Below are 22,275 nucleotides of genomic sequence, written 5' to 3'. Positions count from 1 at the left end.
CCGCCCCCTCTCACCCCCCCCACCCCCTTACCCTTCCCCCCCAGCCCCCCCCAATTTTATTTTTAAACATCATCTTATAAATTACCACACCCCACATTATACCCCCCTCTCACCCCCCCCCCCCTACCCCCCTACCCCTACCCCCAATTTTTTTTTTCCTTTTTTTATTTTTAAAAGATTGTCTTATAAATTATTGAATATGAACGATTTCCCCATGATGGCTTATGTTATACTGTCAAGCACTCGAATAGTCAAGCACGCTATCCTCTGACAGCTCTTTTTAAGTTGTGGAGTGGTTAAGTTTTTAAAAGAAAATCTATGTTTTATGCCATTATGACAATCAAATAACCTGCCTATGAAATCCCTAACGACATCAGAACATTGCGTTGAACATGTACAATTTGTTGCATGCACAAAAACATTGGCTTCTTGTCGATCTAATAAATAATTCTGCATTTTTGAAAAAGAGATAGAGCCAATGCCAAGGAGGTGGTGCTAATGACAGGAGGTGGTGCAAATGCACATTTTCACCTATTTAAGTTTTTCTTGCAGAACATGCACCGTTTGTGTGGTATTGCAGGTTGAGTGTTCGACCTTTTAAGTTGTGAGTGAATTACTTGGGTGAATATTTTAAGTTGTGAGTGAATTGCTCGGGTGAATACTTTAAGTTGTGAGTGAATTGCTCTGGTGAATATTTTTCTCATCACACAGACAAAAGACATAATTTGCTTTCAAAAACTCCACCATGTTGCAACTTATAAAGGTTCTCACGTTTCCAAATGGTTTGTGATTGTATGTTTCTTGACATTTGTTGATGAATAAATCTTTGCTGAATCGCACTACATTGCCCCTTTTTTAATATAATGCAAAATATGTGGAAACAAAACATATAAAACCTTTTTACCCTTAAGAATTATTAGTAACATCCGGTCCTTAGTTCCACCTCATAAGTATCTTTGGCTCGTTTATTAATGCATCCCAAAAAAGGTGTGGCGCCAGTAATTAACAGCTGTGAGTTAGGGTCATAACTTTTCACTTAATCATATACCTTACCATGCCAGTGAGAAAGCTCAGTTAATAGAACACTGTTGGAATACAAATCTAAGGATCACAGTAAGAATCCCAACCTAGCCTTATTAATATTATTTCTACGGACATTCTATCTCTACCTCTTATTCATGCAGGGCAATTGCAAATGAAAGTATATAAATTTTCTCCTTTAACAGCGATGATATTCTCTGTATTTTCACAGATCTGGAGTACCATCTATCCGCATGGTTCTGTGCAAGGAATTTGATGAGAAGGGATTCCTATTCTTCACTAACTATGGCAGCAAGAAGGGACACGAACTGGTGAGGAACACTTAATTCAAATATAAGATCTCAAGTTTAGATTGTTTAATTTAATATCCTGATTGTATTGTTGTTTAGTGATTTAAGAAGTTTATTTAATTTTGTCTTTTAATATTGAACTTAAAATAGTTGAGATTTAAACAAGATTCTCGATGAATGTATTTATACCATTCTGGAGATGTATACCAATCTCCTGGCTGAGTTGTTCAAAATTGTACCTGTTGGTTAAATTAAATTATGGTTAAAGTTACTGACTAATTTTTTATGCTCCCCCAAAATTTTGTCCATCCGTGCACAATTTTTGTCCGGGCTATTTCTCAGCAATTAATGACCAGAATTCAATTAAACTTTATGGGAAGCTTCACTACCAAGAGCAGATGTGCATATTATCAGCCGGTTCTGGTTGGATGATTTTTCACAGAGTAATGGCCCTTTAAAATTTTCCATTAACTGTATATATAGTGCAATTCTTGTCCAGGCTATTTCTCAGCAACTAATGACTGGAATTCAATGAAACTTTATGGGAAGCTTCACTTTCAAAAGGAGATTTGCCTCTTATCAGCCAGTTCTGGTTGGATGATTTTTCACAGAGTTATGGCCCTTTGAAATTTTCCATTAACTGTACATATAGTGCAATTCTTGTCCGGGCTATTTCTCAGCAACTAATGACTGGAATTCAATGAAACTTTATGTGAAGCTTCACTACCAAGAGGAGATGTGCATGTTCTCGTCGGATGATTTTTCACAGAGTTATAGCCCTTTGAAATTTCCATTGTACATATAGTGCAATTCTTGTCCGAGCTATTTCTCAGCAACTTATTACGGGATATCAATGAAACTTTATGGGAAGCTTCACTACCAACAGGAGATGTGCATATTATCAGCGGGTTTGGTTAGAAGATTATTTAGAGAGTTATGGCCCTTTGAAATTTTTAAGTTGCTTAACCATCCATCGTATTATTTTGTCCAAAGTTATGCCCCTCAAGACGTTTCCTTATATCTGAATATATAGTGCAATATTGTGAAAAAAAACACCTTTGGGGAGCATCACCCGTCTCCGACGGTTTCTTGTTATAAATTTACAAGCAAAATCTTTGCTATTGTGGCTAATTCTGCAGAACTGGGTATACTTTACACAAATTTTGGACAGTGTTAAATTTACCAAAAATTGTTAAATCTGTCAGTCAGTCAGTCCGTTCGTTGGTCCGTCTGTCCGTCCGAAAACTTTAACATTGCCAATAACTTTTGCAATATTGAAGGTAGCAACTTGGTATTTGGCATGCATGTGTATCTCATTGAGCTGCACATTTTGAGTGGTGAAAGGTTATGGTCAAGGTCATCCTTCAAGGTGAAAGGTCAAGGTCAAAGGTCACATTTGCAATATTGAAGATAGTAACTTGATATTTGGCATGCATGTGTAGTGGTGAAAGGTCAAGGTCATCCTTCAAGGTCAAAGGTCAACTTTTGAAATATTGAAGATAGCAACTTGATATTTGGCATTCATGCATATCTCATGGAGCTGCACATTTTGAGTGGTGAAAGGTCAAGTTCATCCTCTCAGGTCAAGGTCCAAAGTCAAATTTTGAAATATTGAAGATAGCAGCTCCATATTTGGCATGCATGCTTATCTCATGAAGCTGCACATTTTGTGTGGTGAAAGGTCAAGGTCATCCTTCAAGGTCAGAGGTAAAATATATGGCTTAAAAGCGGCGAAGTAGGGGGCGTTGTGTTTCACGAACACAGCTCTTTTTTTATATAGGTCTAGTTCAACTGTATATTTGCCATGCTATCTGAAAAGGGGATTTAATGCATGTGCGTAAAGTGTCATGCCAGATTAACCTGTGCAGTCAGCAAAAGATAATCTGGGACGACACTTTCTGCTTTTATGATATTTTCTGTTTAAAGACAGTCTCTCCTAAGCAAAAATCTAGTTTAGGCGGAAAGTGTCGTCCCTGATTAGCCTGTAAAGACTGCACAGGCTAATCTGGGACAACACATTATGCACATGCATTACACCCCTTTTGCACAGAGCTCAGCCCATATCTATCTCATGAGGGTCTGTGCTCGACAGCCAGTTGTTCTGAGGAAGACATAAACAATAGTGATTTTAATTGATCATTAATTTTGGTTGTTCATGATTGTGATTTTAATAAAGTGAATCCATTTTAGGATGAGAACCCAAAATGCTCTCTGATGTTTTACTGGGAACCTGTTAAAAGACAGGTAAGACTGTGATATTGTCTTTGAATAATTCATGCAATTACACATATTTTGACACATGCTAGTCATGCAATTATGTTGAAAAGTAGGATTTCAATACAATACTATACTAGAAAAAAGTAACTATTGATATTTTATATATGGCTAAAAAAGCATTCACTAAAATACATTGTAGCCGTTGGAGGAATGAAATAATTTGCAAACAAGTGCATACATTTCCATACATTATTTAACAAAGGTTGTTTGGGGCGTTTTACTTCTGTCTGTCCTATTCTAGTTATGTTAATGATAATAAAAATTAGGTAAATAATTCGCTTATTTTCTTAAACAAAAAAAATTACAATGTTATAACAAGTGATTTGTCCCAATTGTCATTATTTTGGCAGGTCCCATTTTGATGTTAGCATGTCATTAGATGACATTCAAGGACAAATGGAAAGTCTTGTTTTTTTCCCCTTCAGTTTCCATTTAAAAAAAAGATGTATTAAAATTTCACGAGGATCAGGTCACAAATAACAAATACAGGAATGCATTTCATGAACTTCCCAAGCAACCATTGAAAAAGATGTCTTCAAATATTACTGTCTTTACTAGAATTTGTTACTTTTCAGACACTGTCTAATTTTGCCATTATCAGAGAAAAGGCTGTTACCTTTTTATGAAGCAACATAAAATACGGAAAGTTATTTTAAACCACATTTACAGTATTCACACGCCATTGCTTACTAGGTACAAGATGCATTGTATGTGTTTTTAAGGTAAGAATAGAGGGAGTGGCAGAGAAGATTTCTGCCGAGAAGTCCGCTGAATACTTCTACTCACGTCCAAAGGACAGTCAGATAGGGGCCATTGTCAGCAAACAGAGCTCTGTGATTCCAGACAGACAGGTAAGGACAGTCAGATAGGGGCCATTTTCAGCAAACAGAGCTCTGTGATTCCAGACAGACAGGTAGGACAGTCAGATAGGGGCCATTGTCAGCAAACAGAGCTCTGTGATTCCAGACAGACAGGTAGGACAGTCAGATAGGGGCCATTGTCAGCAAACAGAGCTCTGTGATTCCAGACAGACAGGTAAGGACAGTCAGATAGGGACCATTGTCAGCAAACAGAGCTCTGTGATTCCAGACAGACAGGTAGGACAGTCAGATAGGGGCCATTGTCAGCAAACAGAGCTCTGTGATTCCAGACAGACAGGTAGGACAGTCAGATAGGGGCCATTGTCAGCAAACAGAGCTCTGTGATTCCAGACAGACAGGTAAGAACAGTCAGATAGGGGCCATTGTCAGCAAACAGAGCTCTGTGATTCCAGACAGACAGGTATAGCAGCAGGGTTCAGTACTAATTGTTGGCCAAAATTGAAAAAAGGAACAGATTAACTCTTTACCACTTATAAACGTATTTTAACACTTTTGTAGTCCCTTAGAAAGAAGCTTCGAGTTTTAAAGGCTTCATTTCCAACCCTAAGATACTGATGAGCAGCAAACAGCATAAAACCTGAACAGACTGTTCTGGTTTTATGCTGTTTGCACATAGCAATTTTCACTTTGCTTCTGAGTAGGAAAGGGTCAAAGTCAAAATAATTAAAACTTCAAAGCTGACACAAAGAACACCAAATTCAAAATTTAAATATAAAATAATAAACATGATAAATAGGCGCATATGCAACTCATCACTTTGGGGCGGCAGTTGTTATGCCCCCCTTCGAAGAAGAAAGGGTATATTACTTTGCACATGTCGGTCTGTCGGTCGGTCTGTCGGTCCGTCCACCAGGTGGTTTCCGATTGATAACTCAAGAACGCTTGGGCCTAGGATCATGAAACTTCATAGGTACATTGATCATGACTCGCAGATGATTCCTATTTATTTTGAGGTCACTAAGTCAAAGGTCAAGGTCACAGTGACCCGAAATAGTAAAATGGTTTCCGGATGATAACCCAAGAACGCTTAGGCCTAGGATCATGAAACTTGATAGGTAGATTGATCATGACTCGCAGATGACCCCTGATGATTTTCAGGTCACTAGGTCAAAGGTCAAGGTCACAGTGACCCGAAATAGTAAAATGGTTTCCGGATGATAACTCAAGAACGCTTATGCCTAGGATCATGAAACTTCATAGGTACATTGATCATGACTCCCAGATGACCCTTTTGATTTTCAGGTCACAAGGTCAAAGGTCACGGTGACCCGAAATAGTAAAATGGTTTCCGGATGATAACTCAAGAACCCTTAGGCCTAGGATCATGAAACTTAATAGGTAGATTGGTCATGATTTGCAGATGACCCCTATTGATTTTCAGGTCACTAGGTCAAAGGTCAAGGTCACAGTGATCCGAAATAGTAAAATGGTTTCCGGATGATAACTCAAGAACGCTTATGCCTAGGATCATGAAACTTCTTAGGTAGATTGATAATGGCTGGCAGATGACCCCTGTTGATTTTCAGGTCACTAGGTCAAAGGTCAAGGTCACAGTGACCCGAAATAGTAAAATGGTTTCCGGATGATAACTAAAGAACGCTTATGCCTAGGATCATGAAACTTCATAGGTACATTGATCATGACTCGCAGATGACCCTTTTGATTTTCAGGTCACAAGGTCAAAGGTCACGGTGACCCGAAATAGTAAAATGGTTTCCGGATGATATCTCAAGAATGCTTATGCCTAGGATCATGAAACTTGAAAGGTACATTGATCATGACTCACAGATGACCCCTATTGATTTTGAGGTCACTAGGTCAAAGGTCAAGGTCATGGTGACCCGAAATAGTAAAATAGTTTCCGGATGATAACTCAAGAACGCTTATGCCTAGGATCATGAAACTTCATAGGTACATTGATCATGACTCGCAGCTGACCCCTATCGATTTTGAGGTCACTAGGTCAAAGGTCAAGTTCAAGGTGACACGAAATAGTAAAATGGTTTCCGGATGATAACTGAAGAACGCTTATTCCTAGGATCATGAAATTTGATAGGTAGATTGATCATGACTCGCAGATGACCCCTTTTGATTTTCAGGTCACTAGGTCTAAGGTCAAGTTCACGGTGACCCGAAATAGTAAAATGGTTTCTGGATGAATACTCGAGAATGCTTATGGCTAGGATCATGAAACTTCATAGGTACATTGATCATGACTGGCAGATGACCCCTATTAATTTTCAGGGCACTAGGTCAAAGGTCAAGGTCACAGTGACAAAAAACATATTCACACAATGGCTGCCACTACAACGGAGAGCCCATATGGGGGGCATGCATGTTTTACAACCAGCCCTTGTTTTTAATAAGTGTTGTATTTAAAATTACATGCAAAACTTATAATCCATGGACTTAATTTACGAAAAATAGCTTTGTATAAGCTAATAATGTATTCATACTTATTTTAATTTCCCCTGCACAGTATATAGAGGGACCTGTATGCATCACTTGTTATTTACATCATGATTTAATACACATTGGCCACTCTCTACCATCCAATGGCAACTTAAAGGACTGCCCTGCATAACATGAGGCATGATCCTCCCATGTCTGAGATGAGGCAGCATGATTTGAGCATTGTTCTGAGAAAACCGGTGCATAATGCATGTGCATAAAGTGTCGTCCCAGATAAGCCTGTGCAGTCCGCACAGGCGAATCAGGGACGACACTTTCCGCCTAAACTTGATTTTTGGCAAGGAGGGACTTCCTTGAAACTAAAAATACCATAAAAATGGAAAGTGTCATCCCTGATTAGCCTGTTTGGACTACACAGGCTAATCTGGGTCGACACTTTACGCACATTCATTATGCCCAGTTTTCTCAGAATGCGACTCATTTATTCATGAGACTGGGGAGAAGTCCAACCCCTTTGTTTACAATAATAACATAATACAAATGAAAATACATGTAGTAGTATTATGACAAGTAATTGTAAAAAGGGTTTCGATTTTTTTTCTTCACCTACATTTAATTACAAGAACAAAACAAGTTTTTTAACTTTAACATTTAATTGCATTGATTTTAATATACCTGTTGTTAAGGTGCAATTCTCACTTTCGAGTTTTGGAATGCGATTGTTTTATTTAAGGTGCTGGACACCCAATTGAAGGAGTTGCAGTTGCAGTACAGTGGAAACGCTTCAGTGCCAAAACCAGACTACTGGTGGGTTACATGTCAACTTGTTAAATAAATTGGGACGTGCTCTGTGAAAAGGGGGTTTAATGCAAGTGCGGTAAGTGTCGTCCCAGATAAGCCTGTGTAGTAGGCACAGGCTAGTCAGGGATGATACTTTCCGTCGAAACTGGATTTTTGCTAAGAAAAAACTTTCTTTTAAGACAAATACCATAAAAGCATAAAGTGTTGTCCCTGATAAGCCTGTGTGGACTGCAATAAGAAAATTACGTTTGTTCCAACATGTTTGTCCAAAGATTCTTTGGAAATAAAGCAATTCCTTTCTGTCATATCTCTCACAAAACAAACACCTCTTTCATATAGACTTAATATAAATACGGCTGTTGTTAACTTTAACATTATTATTATAAAATACAGGCATAACCAGAATATCATTACAACTTATTATTGGCAGCTTTTCAATATACAAAACATAGTTTTTAAGAACATCAAGCCAAAATTTATTTTTCAGGTGTAAACATATTTTCTCTGCATACATTTTTCCAGTTTTACACATAGTTTTGAAATCGATTTAACTAGTTTATCAAATTTACATCGCCTGACAATAATCTTTTTAGCCACGTTATTTTCATGTATTTTTTTATCATATCATATCAAACCCACCTTCATCGTATTTCTTAACAATCACACTAGCTTTTATTTTGCTGAGTCCTACCCAAATGAAGTCATAAAATTGTTGATTAATTGTTTTTATGGTGTCTATTCTCGGTGTGGGTAGCTATACATATAAGTGAGTAAGTGAAGGTAGAAGCAATGATTTGACAATAGTTATCTTTCCAAGCGGTGTTATATTTCTACGGTTCTTATAACTTATTTTACTTTTTATACTTTTTATATTGTGTTTGCCCTGTCTGTTGGTTGGTTGGATTGTGTGTTTGTTTGCTCCTACTTCAACATTTTGCCATAACTTTTGCAATATTGAAGATAGCAACTTCATATTTGGCATTCATGTGTATCTCATGGAGCTGCACATTTTGAGTGGTGAAAAGTCAAGGTCATCCTTCAAGGTCAAAGGTCACATATATAGCTTTAAAGCGGCGCAGAAGGGGACATAGTGTTTCTGACAAACACATATCTTGTTATACTTTCAATTTTGTCTTCGAAATTTATCATTATCATGTTTTAAAGTTAACATCAAACAGAATCCCAAGAACTTTAAAAGTAGAAGCTTCCCATGTCAGTTTTTATTTGGTTTTCATCAGGCCCATACCGGTGAAACCGGAGGGGACTTATGGTTTGCGCTCTGTGTGTCAGTCAGTCTGTCACACTTTTATGGATCCTGCAATAAATTAAAAAGTTCTTCATATTTTTTCATGGAACTTGAAACATGGACAGATTGCAATATGGAGATTATGCACGTCATTTCATTTTGTTCCTACATCGAGAATTCTGGTTGCTATGGCAACAAATAGACTAGAAATATTGCTGAAAATGGTGGAGTTTCACCGGAAGGGGACTTTTATTGCTTGGCAATAGTCTTGTTGAGCGAGTACTATATTTGATAGAACCTATCCAAATTAAATTAGTTTTTTTAGATTTGATGACTTACTATTGATATTATATAGATATGAGACTGCTATGCTTTTTTATCTGCACCACAAGATAAGCGTTGTTGTTTTTCTCAATGAGCTGCGTTCTAGGAAATGCAGTCTTAATAAAGGTGTCCGTATGGGCTAATCAGGGACAACACTTTAAGCTTGAATTTAACATTTTGTTTAAAGAAAGTTTCTTTGAAACAAACATTTTGTCTAGGCAGAAATTGTCTTCCATGATTAGCCATGTTCAGACAGCTCAGGCTTCTCTGGGACGACACTTTATGCTCATGCACTAAAGGGCTTTTCATATTTCTTATCTGGGACGACACTTTATGCTCATGCACTAAAGGGCTTTTCATATTTCTTATCTGGGACGACACTTTATGCTCATGCACTAAAGGGCTGTTCATATTTTTTATCTGGGACGACACTTTGTGCTCATGCACTAAAGGGCTGTTCATATTTCTTATCTGGGACGACACTTTATGCGCATGCACTAAAGGGCTGTTCATATTTCTTATCTGTGACGACACTTTATGCTCATGCACTAAAGGGCTTTTCATATTTCTTATCTGGGACAACACTTTATGCTCATGCACTAAAGGGCTGTTCATATTTCTTATCTGGGACGACACTTTATGCTCATGCACTAAAGGGCTGTTCATATTTCTTATCTGGGACGACACTTTATGCTCATGCACTAAAGGGCTGTTCATATTTCTTATCTGGGACGACACTTTATGCTCATGCACTAAAGGGCTTTTCATATTTCTTATCTGGGACGACACTTTATGCTCATGCACTAAAGGGCTGTTCATATTTCTTATCTGGGACGACACTTTATGCTCATGCACTAAAGGGCTGTTCATATTTCTTATCTGGGACAACACTTTATGCTCATGCACTAAAGGGCTGTTAATATTTCTTATCTGTGACGACACTTTATGCTCATGCACTAAAGGGCTGTTTATATTTCTTCCAAAGTAAGTCTGATACTGGTTGAAATTGCATTTAACTATCCATAAGACAATGAAAAAAAGTTAAAAATATTGTATGATTTCAGGGGAGGTTACCTAGTGCGTCCTTATGAATATGAGTTTTGGCAAGGGCAGACAAACAGACTGCATGATAGATTACGGTTCAGAAAACTCAATGATGGAGAAAGTTTTGATGAAAAACTGATGCAAAAAGGAGACAATGGTTGGATTATAGAGAGACTTTCCTCATAGAACTAATCTAAGTCATGTGAAATGAAAATCGAAATAGGAAAATAGAAAGTTATTACAGTATTACCATCATAGTTAGATGAATGTTGTTTGTTTGGTGGTGCATCATTGTTATTGAATGTGCTCTGAGTATGTGAAAAAATGTGAAGGGTGAAAGATTCACTGCGAACATGTATTGTTATATTCAGAATACATAGTAGCAGAACTTCCAGTAGTGCAATCAAGGAAGTATCAGAAAGTTAAAAAGAAGGCTTAATTAAAATATTGTCCAACATTGTTAAAAAACCCTAAAATATTGAACTTGTCTTATTAGCTGTGTATGTAAAAATGTGTTTCTGGTGATGAACTGTGTAACACCTATAGGCTCAGTATACTTATGGGTACGAGTTTTATTAGGTTTCTTTAGTAATCTTGGTAGCATATGATGGTTTTTGTAAAGCCTGCTTATGGAAAGCTCAAGTTAGCAGCGACAATGGTGGAGCGTATGTGTGAGCGTGGGTGTGCACATGGGTCAGGGCTTCTCTGGACTGTAACTTCTTCATTCATTGTGCAATTGTATTGTAACTAACTACAAATGTTCATTATCATTCATAACGATGTGTTGTGTAAATCACCTGTCTCCGTACCAGAAAAATCATGGTCACACTTTAGAGGTCAAAGGTCAAATTTGGCCATTAAACAGCTATTGCAATTTTCACTATTTGAGACGTGTTTTGAGAAAACTGGGCATAATGCATGTGCGTAAAGTGTCATCCCAGATTAGCCTGTGCAGTCCACACAGGCTTATCAGGGACGACTCTTCCCGCTTTTATGACAATTTTCATTTTAATGAAGTCTCTTCTGAGCAAAAATCAAATTGAGGCGGAAAGTGTCGTCCCTGATTAGCCTGTGCACACTGCACAGGCTAATCTGGGACGACACTTTACGCACATGCATTATGCCCAGTTTTCTCAGAAGACGACTCATTTGGAGACAGAGTGTCACACCTCAAGGTTAAGTGAGGTTCAAACAGTAACTTATAGGTCAAATGTCCAATTTGGGCAAATTTGTGTATGGACTGTTATTGCATCATTTCTTATACAATTGAACAAATAACCAAAATTGTCCTCCCTGTGGATAGGGTGTGTAAAAATTAAGTAAAGGTTAAGGTCGCACTAAAGGTCAAACGTCAAACATTTGCTTTGCTTGTTAAATAATTGTAAGCATTATTAACAATAGACTCAACATGTTTAGCAACCACAATCAAGCTAGTGTCACAAGGACTTATGTTGACCTATTAGTTTGTTAAAGTTTTTGTTTATAATCAGATAGTTTTGTGTGCAGTTTAATAATTTAATGACACCTATATCTTTACATGGGCAAAACGTTCCTTTGTGAAACAGAAACTATAAATAACCCTTATTTGTCCCAAATAATCATAGGTGTGTTTTCTGGGTTGCTGTCATTGGGTTGCTGTCATTGGGTTGCTGCAATAAATGGGCATTATCTATTCAGAGAATTCAATACTCAATACAGATGTAATACAGTAACTCTTTCAGTGCTGAAACCGAATTTTGAAGGCCTTTGCAAACAGTTTGGATCCAGATGAGACGCCACAGAAAGCGGCATCTCATCAGGATCCATACTGTTTGCTATTTTTTTTAGTTTTCTTCGAAAAAAATCGAAAAAAATGCTTATTGTAGAAGTTCAGCAGACGACAAATTTCCCAGCATGCAAAGGGAGAACTGGTTGATATTTATATAAATCATGTTTAGGCTGTTAAGTTTTATAGCCTCTTTAATGATTGAATTTATTTGTGATGTATTATTACATTAACAATTAAATAATTGCACCATATTGGTTGTTTTGTTTTTCTTAAGATACATAACTACTATGTTCCCTGATGTCTGTAAATTGGAAGCATATGCATAACCACCAACTGGATTGTTGTTCAACATGTAATAAGATATGCAAAAAAGGATAGAAATGAAAAGAATGTACAAAATAACTGTTTGCATCTTTATTTAATTGGTTGATTTATTCATATGTTTATACAGTTGTATAAATGAAATTTCATGCAAAGCAAAGATGTGTAAAATATAAGACATAGATAACAATTGTATGCTTTTTTTTCAAAATATTAATATATCCTGGTCATAATGGAAGAACAATTTCTTTTTGACTAAATGTTATAAAAAAACTGGGCAATGAGGTATTTTATTAATAAATGCATGGAACTATTTAAATGATCACTCAATTCTTAAATACAAACAACAAATAGTGAACATAGTGTTCTGTCAATCTATAAATGCCCACATGCAGAAACTATTAACAAATTCATCAATGATATTTGGGTGTCATCATTGGTCATGATTGCACATGGGGTTGATTAGAAATTCTTAAAGCTTAGATCATGTAACACTAAACATAGCTTTATGTAAATCCCATCAGTTTATCTAGATAATCTGCAAACACTTGCGACCTTCCAGGAACAAATGTCATCAGATCATCAAAATTCTTGGTTTCCAGTGTAGCAACCAGGTTACTGAAATTACATTATTTAATTTTTTGCTGTGGGCAAAAACATACTAAAAACATACATATTACACATGTATATACTAATAACAAAAATTAGTCAATTTCTTTTTGCATGTTATATCTTATGCAAACTATATTGAAATTTTTTAAATAAAATTCATGAAAAATGATGAAATACTAAAAAAAATAATCCACAGACACTGTTGCATAAGCGGCACATGTTTGTACAGAGACACACTGTTAAATATACAGGGAACAAAAGGCAAGACCCAAATTCTGCTAAAACTGGTCACAGCCAAAGTTTGTCCTACAGAACCAGCTGCACATTATGGTTATTTTGCTGTTAAAGTTTAAACATAATCCACGAAGCAGTAAAGATGAGTTCACTATACACAATGTTATGGACTATATATTCTATACTGAAACAAGGAACAAAGGGCCATAATTCAGTCAAAACTGATTTCAGCCAAAGGTTATATCCTAATGATTATAAGGTCCTTGAGCTTATAAGAGAAAAGTTTGGCATGACGTTTAGAAGCATTGAAAACGCAAAATGTTCAAACTTTAAATTACATATCTGAAACAGACAGAAGACCTTATTTCTGCCTAAATTTGTTGAAAACAAAATTCCTTCTGTACAATCATCTACGAAAACAAATGATTTAACTGCAATTTTAAAGGTGAAAGCAAATTTGTTACAGAGACATTGGAAACACAAGCTTTGATTAAGAATTGCAATGCTTCTTTGCTTCCGTTACTGTGCCATGCATAAGCATTACTGATACAAAATTTTGTGAAGATATTGGTTCTATCATCTTTCTAGAGCTATTCCCATTTCTCTAACTTGAAGTACAATCTAACAGTTTCAAGCAATAGTTTCACTATTAAACAAGTAACAATTTATGTTGTGGATATGTATGTTACATCTCTATTAGATTTTCTGAATAACTCATATAACGATAATGCTTATTACAACTGCAAACTTACTATTTATTTCAGAAATTTGAAGGCACATATAGGAAATTTTGAGTAGAAAATTAAACTGTTTGCTATTTGGAATATTACAGAATAACAGATATAAAATCAGTAAACAAAGCCCTAAACGTCTGCCACCATTAAATCAGGAAGACTAGTTATATTTATACACTTAATTTTATTTTACATTAATCACAATAAATTATGCAACTATGAAATGATAATTTTCTGAATAAAAAAGGCTATTATATTGCTAGTGCTTAAAAATGTCCACTTATTCCAAATCAAATGAACTGGCTCCAGACGTCATTCTAGTGGGGGCTAGCATGAAGACAGCAATATAATTATCCATTACCTGCAGTTACAATAGTGCAGGTGACCGTCTCTATGGAGCTGGTATGCCAGTTCCAGCTGGTGGTTTCCCATGAGTCCCTCGTTGATCACAACCAACAACTTCCTGCCCGCCTCAAGCGTCTCTAAACAGCTGCCTGCACCTGAACAGGCAAGGGGCAAAAAGGATAAAGTACACTTGTGGATTTGGTGGAAGACATTGAGAATATACATGAGCTGCTAATTGAAAATAGGGCTTTATTCATGTGCTTAAAGTGTCGTCCCAAATAAGTATGTGTGGCCCACACGGGCTATTTATGGATGACACTAGACTGGATTTTTTGTTACAAGACACTTCCTTTAAACAAAGATTTCCAATCTGGGCTGACTTTAAGTACATGCATTAATCCCAATTTTCCCAGAATGCGGAACATTATAAAGTTAATTTCAGGGTACTTTCATGTTTGAATTTCATGAACGGTCATAGGGAATATGTTTTCATGAACAAATTCAGTCTATGGTGATTTACAACTTATTCCTAGAGTATTTTCAATTAATACTAAACCTGCATGGCTGATGACAAGATCTGCCTCCTCTATGTCCTGTCTGATGCTTGGCTTGAAGCGGTAGTGCTCCACCGTCAGCCCATGTAGAGTCCCAGACTTAGGATCAAACTTCCCGTTGCCCTGCTGTAAAATCAACTTTGTGAAGCCCAGCTTGCTCAAGCACTGAAAATTAAGTTTGAGATAATATGATAAGATTATGTTGTACAAGTTATGAGCAGGGTCATACTAATTTTCTGAATGAATGTAAACCTCAGCATATAAAGTTATTATTGGATTTGCATTGGGTAAAAGATGTTTCACTGATGTATATTTTTCAACTAAATCTCATCATTGTCATAGTTTATTTTATACACAGGTTAAGGTAAACATGCAAAATTTCCATTTAACCGTTTCTACTTCAGATATTAAATTGGAACTTGACACTTGTGTGTGAGGTAACTTGCCAAGTTCCATAATTGTACCATGCAATTTAGGAGAATTAAAACATATTTTATACTTAGAAATTTGGTTACGATAAACTTGCAACTTTTCCATTTTACTGTTTCTACTACAGTTATTTGTTGAAACTCATAAAAATTTGTTTGGGGTCATTGTGTGGGGTCACTGACCAAGTTCCATAACTGTTACCTGCATTTAAGAAGATGTATGTCCTTTTTTCTATATGGAAAATTCTGGTTAACATTTACTTGCAACTAATTCATAGCTCTATATTTATGACAATTCTTGACATAAAACATTACATATATATGTTCATGGTCTTAATAAACATTCACTGACCAAGACCTATAACTGTGATAGCTTTTTAGCAGGATTATGTCCCCTATTGTATAAAAGTCTTGTTTAGGTTTGCATTCAAGTTGAAGTTTGCATGCAACAAGTACATATCTCTGATCCTACTACAGATATATAACAAACAAGAGATGTGTTCGTCAGAAACACAATGCCCCCTATTGCGCCGCTTTGAAAAAAAATTATTTTTTTACCTTTGACCTTGAATGATGACCTTGACCCTGAACTTCCACCACTCATAATGATCAGCTTCATGAGAACGCCAATTTGAAATTGTATTTTATTTTTTACCTTTGACCTTGAACTACTACCACTCAAAATGTGCAGCTTCATGAGATGCACATGCATGCCAAATATCAAGTTGCTATCTTGAATATTGAAAAAGTTATGGCCAATGTTTAAGGGTTTTTTCGGACGGACAGACTGACTGACTGACGGACAGTTCAACTGCTATATGCCACCCTACCGGAAGCATAAAAACTTTACACATCTTTTGCACATCACACGAGATCACTGAACAAGGTCCAAATTTCTAACCTACAAGAATTATGCCCCTTTTGTACTCAGAAGAGCCAGGTTTAACGCTTACATGTACAAATAATCTTTATGTTTGCTATAGATACATGTATTGAAATAAAACTTACCATGTGTTCAGGGTCTTTATAACAACTACCAAGACCTATAACTTTGTCTAGCATTTTAGCATGATAATGACCCCAGGTTATTGAAAGTGGAAATTAATTTTAAAGTTTGCATGCATCATATATATGTCTCTCTTAGACTACAAATGATAATTCAATTGACACTTTACAAATAGTTTTCTGGATCATCATTAGAGGTCAAAGACCAAGACCCACAGGTGGTTAGCTTGTGGCTATGATATTAATTAGTAAAATTTTCATTTTGAATGATATTAAATAATCATATTATAACGAAAAATCAACTTTTCTATAAAAAAAAATTCACTATCATATATATAACAAGGTATCCAACTCAAAATCACCCGAAAACGGGGTGCATCGCTTTGAACAGCCATAACTTAATCAATTGTGCAGTGATTTTCACGATCTTGGTCTTATTCAACGCAAAAATGAATTTCCTTTCTGGAAATGTACATGTCTTGCAATATTTTGACAAATGCTGGGTCAACTTTTAAGAAATAACACTATACACAACTCGCATGACCTACTTAACATCGATCAGACAGGATATATGAATGAAATCTTCACGGAGTAAAGTGCATTTTCTCTGCAAAGTGCACGGACCTCGATACCATAATTCAATAAAACGTATGAAAAAACATTCTTACCATGCTTGCCGTTGCATTATGCATTAAAAATACCTGTCCAGCGCCGTTTGAAACCTTTGTTTACATACATTTCAACTAACTGACATTTTAAACATACGAATGATTTCATTGGTCCAATGTGAAGGTGTGTCTTTACAACTTAAGATTTTATTCATTAATCCTGTCTGATCGGTGTCAAGTAGGTTACGAAAGTTGTGTATCGTGTTATTTCTTAAAATTGTACCCAGAATTTGTAGAAATATAACCAAATATATACATTTCTAGAAAGGAAATTCATTTCTGCGTTGAATAAGGGCAAGATCGTGAAAATCGCTGCTCAACTGATGAAGTTATGGCTGTTCAAAGCGATTCACCCCGTTTTGGGGTGATTTTGAGTTGGATACCTTGTTATACATATTTGATAGTGACATTTCTTTTTCAGAAAAGTTGATTGTTCGTAATAATATGATTATTTATCATTCAAAGGATGTTTTCACTAATTAATATCATAGTCACACGCTAACCATCTGTGCCAAGACCCATAACTCTGAGCTGGAGTAAAGCAGAAGTATGCTTCTTATTGTTCTTTTTCTTCTTTGGAAATTGCGTGCAAAATCTCTTATCTGTAGCTGACATGTCTTGGGACAGATATTGTTGTACAGTGGATAAGTGTTCAAGTATTTCAAAACACTGAGTGTAAACACCATGTACACCAACCTCATATGTGATTATGCAATATTTGAATGATGATTATTTGACCACTTAACCTGTTTACATGCTGTTAGTATTACCTTTAGGGTTTCTTCTTCACACATTGTTTCTATGAGCTTGTCAAACTGTGTCGTTCCCACTGTCACAAATGCTGTCTTGCAGCCTTGTCTTCTACTTCGAGTCTCCATCTTGTAAAAGAAACATTTAAGATCTTAATTTTTATACACCAACAATTATTAAAAAAGAGAATATTAAAAAATCAAAGCTGCACTAATGATGTGAGGATATTATGTATTAGAAAGTAATATTGATATGGTTGCACACTTGTGACCACATTTTTTAACCTTAATGATGTTTAAAGCGAGATTATACGATTTTTTATGTGTTAAATTGTAATATATTGATAAAATATGTTACAATAACACAAAATAGGCAAGAAAAATTATGCATTGAAGACGAATTTCTTAAAATGCTGCAAAGACAAATTAGCGCCCTGAGCCAATTGTGACGAAGATATTTCGTACATATTTTCCTTCAATAACCAAAGCAATTGTCTTTTTAGTTAGTGTTTGTGTGTCGTATGAATAGATATAGTTGCAGGAATTTAAAATTAACCGTTAAACTAAATTTAGATTCACATCGTACATGCATGATTTACATGCTGGCGAATTTGACTGTACAGCCTTTTTCGATTTCAGATTTAAATAACTGGCTTATTTCGCATTTTTCGACACATTTTCATCTTAACTTTTATTTTAATTTATATTGAAATATATGTTTAATAAGTTATTTACACATTTTATATAAATTAATAAATATTTGACAAAATTGTATAATTTCGCTTTAACATCTTTTAAATTATTAATATTTTATACAATAAGTACAAATATATATGTTAATTGACATGAAGGGTCATATACAAAGCTGGAAGTAGCAGTGATGCAGATAATTAATTTCTTCCGCAAGTGCTATAAGCTTGTCTACACAAAGCGTTTATTGACATGAAGGGTCATATGATTAGCATATTTAGCTGGTAGTTGTAGTGATTAGGGTATTGGCTTGTAGCTTGCTGAAACGAAATGTATTTAAAGATTCAACAGCTAAGAACATTGACTATGCATTGTAAAAAGTGTAATAATATTTAGCAATTTCCTCGTTAGAGACTAAGAGAGTTAGATATATAGCTGAGCAGCCTGAGCTTTTGTTCATATTTTTTAGTATCCGAAATGTCTCAGTTAAGTAATTTGCATGTCCGAAATAAAGCATCATTTATGTAATGTATTGCGATAAAAAATGAGATCGAATACTACGTCTGATGGTCTTCCTATGTATGGACATAATAAATAAACAACTGACAGATAAATTCACTCGTTGTCATTCGAATAAGCCAACGTTATTTAAATTTGACGTGTCGAAGATGATCGTGGGACGTTTTACTTAATGCGTAATTTACTCCTACACCGCAATCGATCGTTGCCGAATATATCCAAATTAATTAAAAATGGCCGACGACGGCCAAAATTTTGGAATTTTGCAAGATTTACAGGTTCATTTGCGAACTGCGAGAGTACCGCTTGAAAATCTGTCCACACTGGTACAAGAAGGGGATGAGCAGGTATGATAAGTTATTAACATAGCGTGTCCAATCACCCATGGTTAATGAAAGAAAATGAACAGTCTTCACTGCAAAATGATGCTTGTATGGCGTCCTTAGTAACACGTACATGCTTTTAATTTATTCTTTGAATATGTTACCTAAGTTCTCCTTACAGCGTTGGGACTAAGTCTCGGGGTCTTATATATTCGTACTATGTGTGAGTAAGAACTAGCGACCTTGTGAGCCTTTCAGTAGGGTGAGTTTGAGTCTTGCAGGCAGTGTCTTTTTTTATTACTGGTTGAGTCGTGGGTTCTGTTTGATTCGTGGGTATAGAAATCACGTGAAATCTCGCGATAGAACGCTCGCACATGATGCAGTTCGTTACGGAAAAATGTTTTGACACTGTCACCATTTTTTTCCGATCAAAAATGCGTCAAAAACAAGTAAATAGTGTAATTCATCATAACTTGATAGGTCCTTATGAAGTATTTCCTCCAGGGCCCTCAATCCATTTTAGGGGAAGCGGGTCGCTACCCATAGCAGTGGGAATTTTCGAGGCGTTTCCCTTTTGGGGGATTTTTAACTTACTCTCTAATTATTACATTTGTACATGTTTGCACTATATTCATTGCTTATTTCATAATTTAGTATGTTTGACAAGATTAAATTAAAATAGAATTGAGATATAGTAATCATGAGACATCTATCTATAAAAAAATAAAAAATTATGGGGAATTTTTCCCCCAAAAAGGGGAAAAGAGTATACTTTTCAGGGGGGTAATGCGGCCGAATTTCTGCCGTGGATTTGACAGATTGAGGGCCCTGTCCTCATTTATGCATTGTTCATATAGTGTTTCAAAGTAACACAAAATTGTTTATTTATGAGTATTTACCATGCTACATCGTCTGTTGACATTTTTTCACAAGAAATTAACCTGTCCTGCAAGGTCAGTTTAAAGGCTATTTATTGTATGCAAATCTTGAAATTCTGGCAGCCAATCAGAACCCAAGAATCAACCGGGAGCTTATTTTCATTATGGTAGTTTGACACTATCAACACAGTTGATTATTTTGATGTTTAAAGACCATAAACATTTGGAAAAAAGCAACACGTCTTAAAGAAGAAAGGTTAATAATTATTTTCATTATGATTCATGGTCATATATTTATAAAATATTTGTGATGTAACAACTTTATGAAAATTACCCACAACTCAACCAGACTATAGCATACATAGTTTATACATTATATTTTACAGCTTGTGCCTTTTGGATTGGGAAAAAAAGAGCCATCAACCATAAAATTGGGAAGAAAGAAACATTATCAATAAATAACAGTGTTCCATTTGTTTATAAGTGCCTGTTTAATTGCATTTTAAAATTTATATTATTAATTTCTATTGAATTATTGGTGTATAATAATCTCAATAAACCAATTAGTGAGTTTATTGGAAAAGATGAACTTTTTTATGTGGGGGTCAATTCGGGTCGGAGTTTTTGAAAAAATGTTACATTGCCTGTTAGAAGCTGTGAATTTGGGCAAAAAAATCACTGACATTTATCCATCATTCCAGGCATTTTTATGACTTTTTATAAGGTGTTTTGAAGCACATATGTTTTAAATGTAAATCTTGAGTTAAATGTGTAATCTTGGACTTAAAAAATGAGAAACTGTATGTAAATCAGAAATTTAAGTTTATGGAGGCGGAGTTATATAGCGATTATTATTTTTGATTGACGTCGGTCACAGAGTAAGCGTTTATCGCAGGTATATTAACAATGAATCACAGTTGTAGCATTAATACGTGATATAAAACCGGTAAATAAAGCAGTACATTAAAGGCGGTTTCGGGCATCATCATCACACCTATTTACCATACTGTAAACAATCAATAATTATAAGAAGTTAATTGCAATTGGTGAGCAGTGTAAATTTACTTACGGCGAGTAAGTTGTGAAAAACAAAACCGTTAATAATTTGATGCGGTAACAAATTAAATCCAGTGCATGTATATTTTATCATGTCTATTTGTAGAACTGATTTACACCGTTTTTCTACAGCCACGTGATAATAACTATTCACTATGCATTAATACCGGTATACCATGTAGAACCCGTGTTATAAGAAAGAGCGCGAAATTATTGCTGTCGTCTGCAATGCAAAGTTCTACGCATGCAAAGCATGCTTTTTTAAAAACAGAAGATGTGCATCTAAATATTTGCCGCTCAGTACATGCAGTATTTAAGACTTACAAATTTACCGGTACGTTTGAATAAATTATATATTGCAACTATGGAAAAATATGTCCATTCAAGAATACATTGCAGTAAATGTATTCTTCAAGAATCAAGAAGCACCAGACTACGGCAAAAATTATTGGGAGAAGGGGGGGGGGGCAACAAATAGGAGTTACGCAAGACCCACCCAATCAAAGACCGGGGCATATCTGAAAGTTCTAACATTGTATACTGTTTATGCCAGTGCATGAAAATATATATAAAGAAAAATAAAAACATGAAATTATTTGATTTCACGTAACAAATAATGTATTTATATGCTAAATGCGACTTCATTGATAATTTAATACAGTCATTATTGATACCTATAGATTCGTGATAATGATTATGTCGTTCATTGAGCAAATAAGGTTATAATGTGGGTTGTCATCGTAGTGCTGAAATTTGGCTACTAATTTTTTTTCCTTAGCGCCAACCTAGGTTCAAGGTCAAGGGCATCCTTAAAGGTCAAAGGTCAAAAAAATATATTTCAAAACGGGGTTCTCATAAGGCTGCACATTTTGAGTGGTGGAAGTTCAAGGTCAAGGTCATCCTTCAAGGTCAAGGTAAAATAAGAAATAAAAAAATTCAAAGCAGCGCAATAGGGGGCATTGTGTTTCTGACAAACGCATCTCTTGCTTTTTTCAAACATGGTTCAAAAACACAAATATTTATTTTTATTATTTTATTTTTGAAATACCGTCCAACCATCCCACCCAAGAACCCC

At 35.6% G+C, this 22,275-nt stretch overlaps 3 protein-coding genes across 6 annotated transcripts in view; 2 read left to right on the top strand and 1 right to left on the bottom strand.

Moving 5' to 3' along the window:
• Positions 1 to 12,335, top strand: part of LOC127855451 (pyridoxine-5'-phosphate oxidase-like) — a 49,916-nt gene extending 37,581 nt beyond the window's left edge. Inside the window, exons 3-7 of the mRNA XM_052391035.1 lie at positions 1,253 to 1,352; positions 3,522 to 3,575; positions 4,331 to 4,459; positions 7,635 to 7,708; positions 10,337 to 12,335. Coding sequence (XP_052246995.1) covers positions 1,253 to 1,352; positions 3,522 to 3,575; positions 4,331 to 4,459; positions 7,635 to 7,708; positions 10,337 to 10,502 — 523 coding nt within the window. The 3' untranslated portion in view covers positions 10,503 to 12,335. The remainder of the gene's footprint in view (positions 1 to 1,252; positions 1,353 to 3,521; positions 3,576 to 4,330; positions 4,460 to 7,634; positions 7,709 to 10,336) is intronic.
• A 148-nt stretch (positions 12,336 to 12,483) lies between these two features.
• On the bottom strand, positions 12,484 to 19,149 carry LOC127855452 (UDP-N-acetylglucosamine transferase subunit ALG13 homolog). Its single transcript, XM_052391036.1, has 5 exons — positions 19,032 to 19,149; positions 17,756 to 17,863; positions 14,887 to 15,049; positions 14,347 to 14,485; positions 12,484 to 13,023 (listed from the first exon to the last, which is right to left on the bottom strand). Exons 2-5 carry the CDS (start codon positions 17,861 to 17,863, stop codon positions 12,912 to 12,914), a joined length of 522 nt encoding a protein of 173 aa, XP_052246996.1. The 5' UTR covers positions 19,032 to 19,149; the 3' UTR covers positions 12,484 to 12,911.
• Positions 19,132 to 22,275, top strand: part of LOC127855450 (ankyrin repeat and SOCS box protein 11-like) — a 35,845-nt gene continuing 32,701 nt past the window's right edge. For 3 of the 4 annotated variants that reach the window (XR_008037538.1, XR_008037539.1, XM_052391033.1), the window contains exon 1: positions 19,134 to 19,290. Coding sequence is in view for 2 of the 4 variants with exons in the window: in XM_052391033.1 (XP_052246993.1) it covers positions 19,177 to 19,290 (114 nt within the window). In the remaining 2 variants the exon portion in view is untranslated. Of the gene's footprint in view, positions 19,291 to 22,275 lie in introns of all 4 variants that reach the window. The other variant, XM_052391034.1, reaches the window with a different exon arrangement.

The sequence above is a fragment of the Dreissena polymorpha genome, chromosome 13 (genome assembly GCF_020536995.1).
Source record: "Dreissena polymorpha isolate Duluth1 chromosome 13, UMN_Dpol_1.0, whole genome shotgun sequence".
Taxonomy (NCBI): domain Eukaryota; kingdom Metazoa; phylum Mollusca; class Bivalvia; order Myida; family Dreissenidae; genus Dreissena; species Dreissena polymorpha.
The sequence above is the reverse complement of the archived record's forward strand: the minus strand, read 5'-3'. Positions and strand labels throughout refer to the sequence as shown.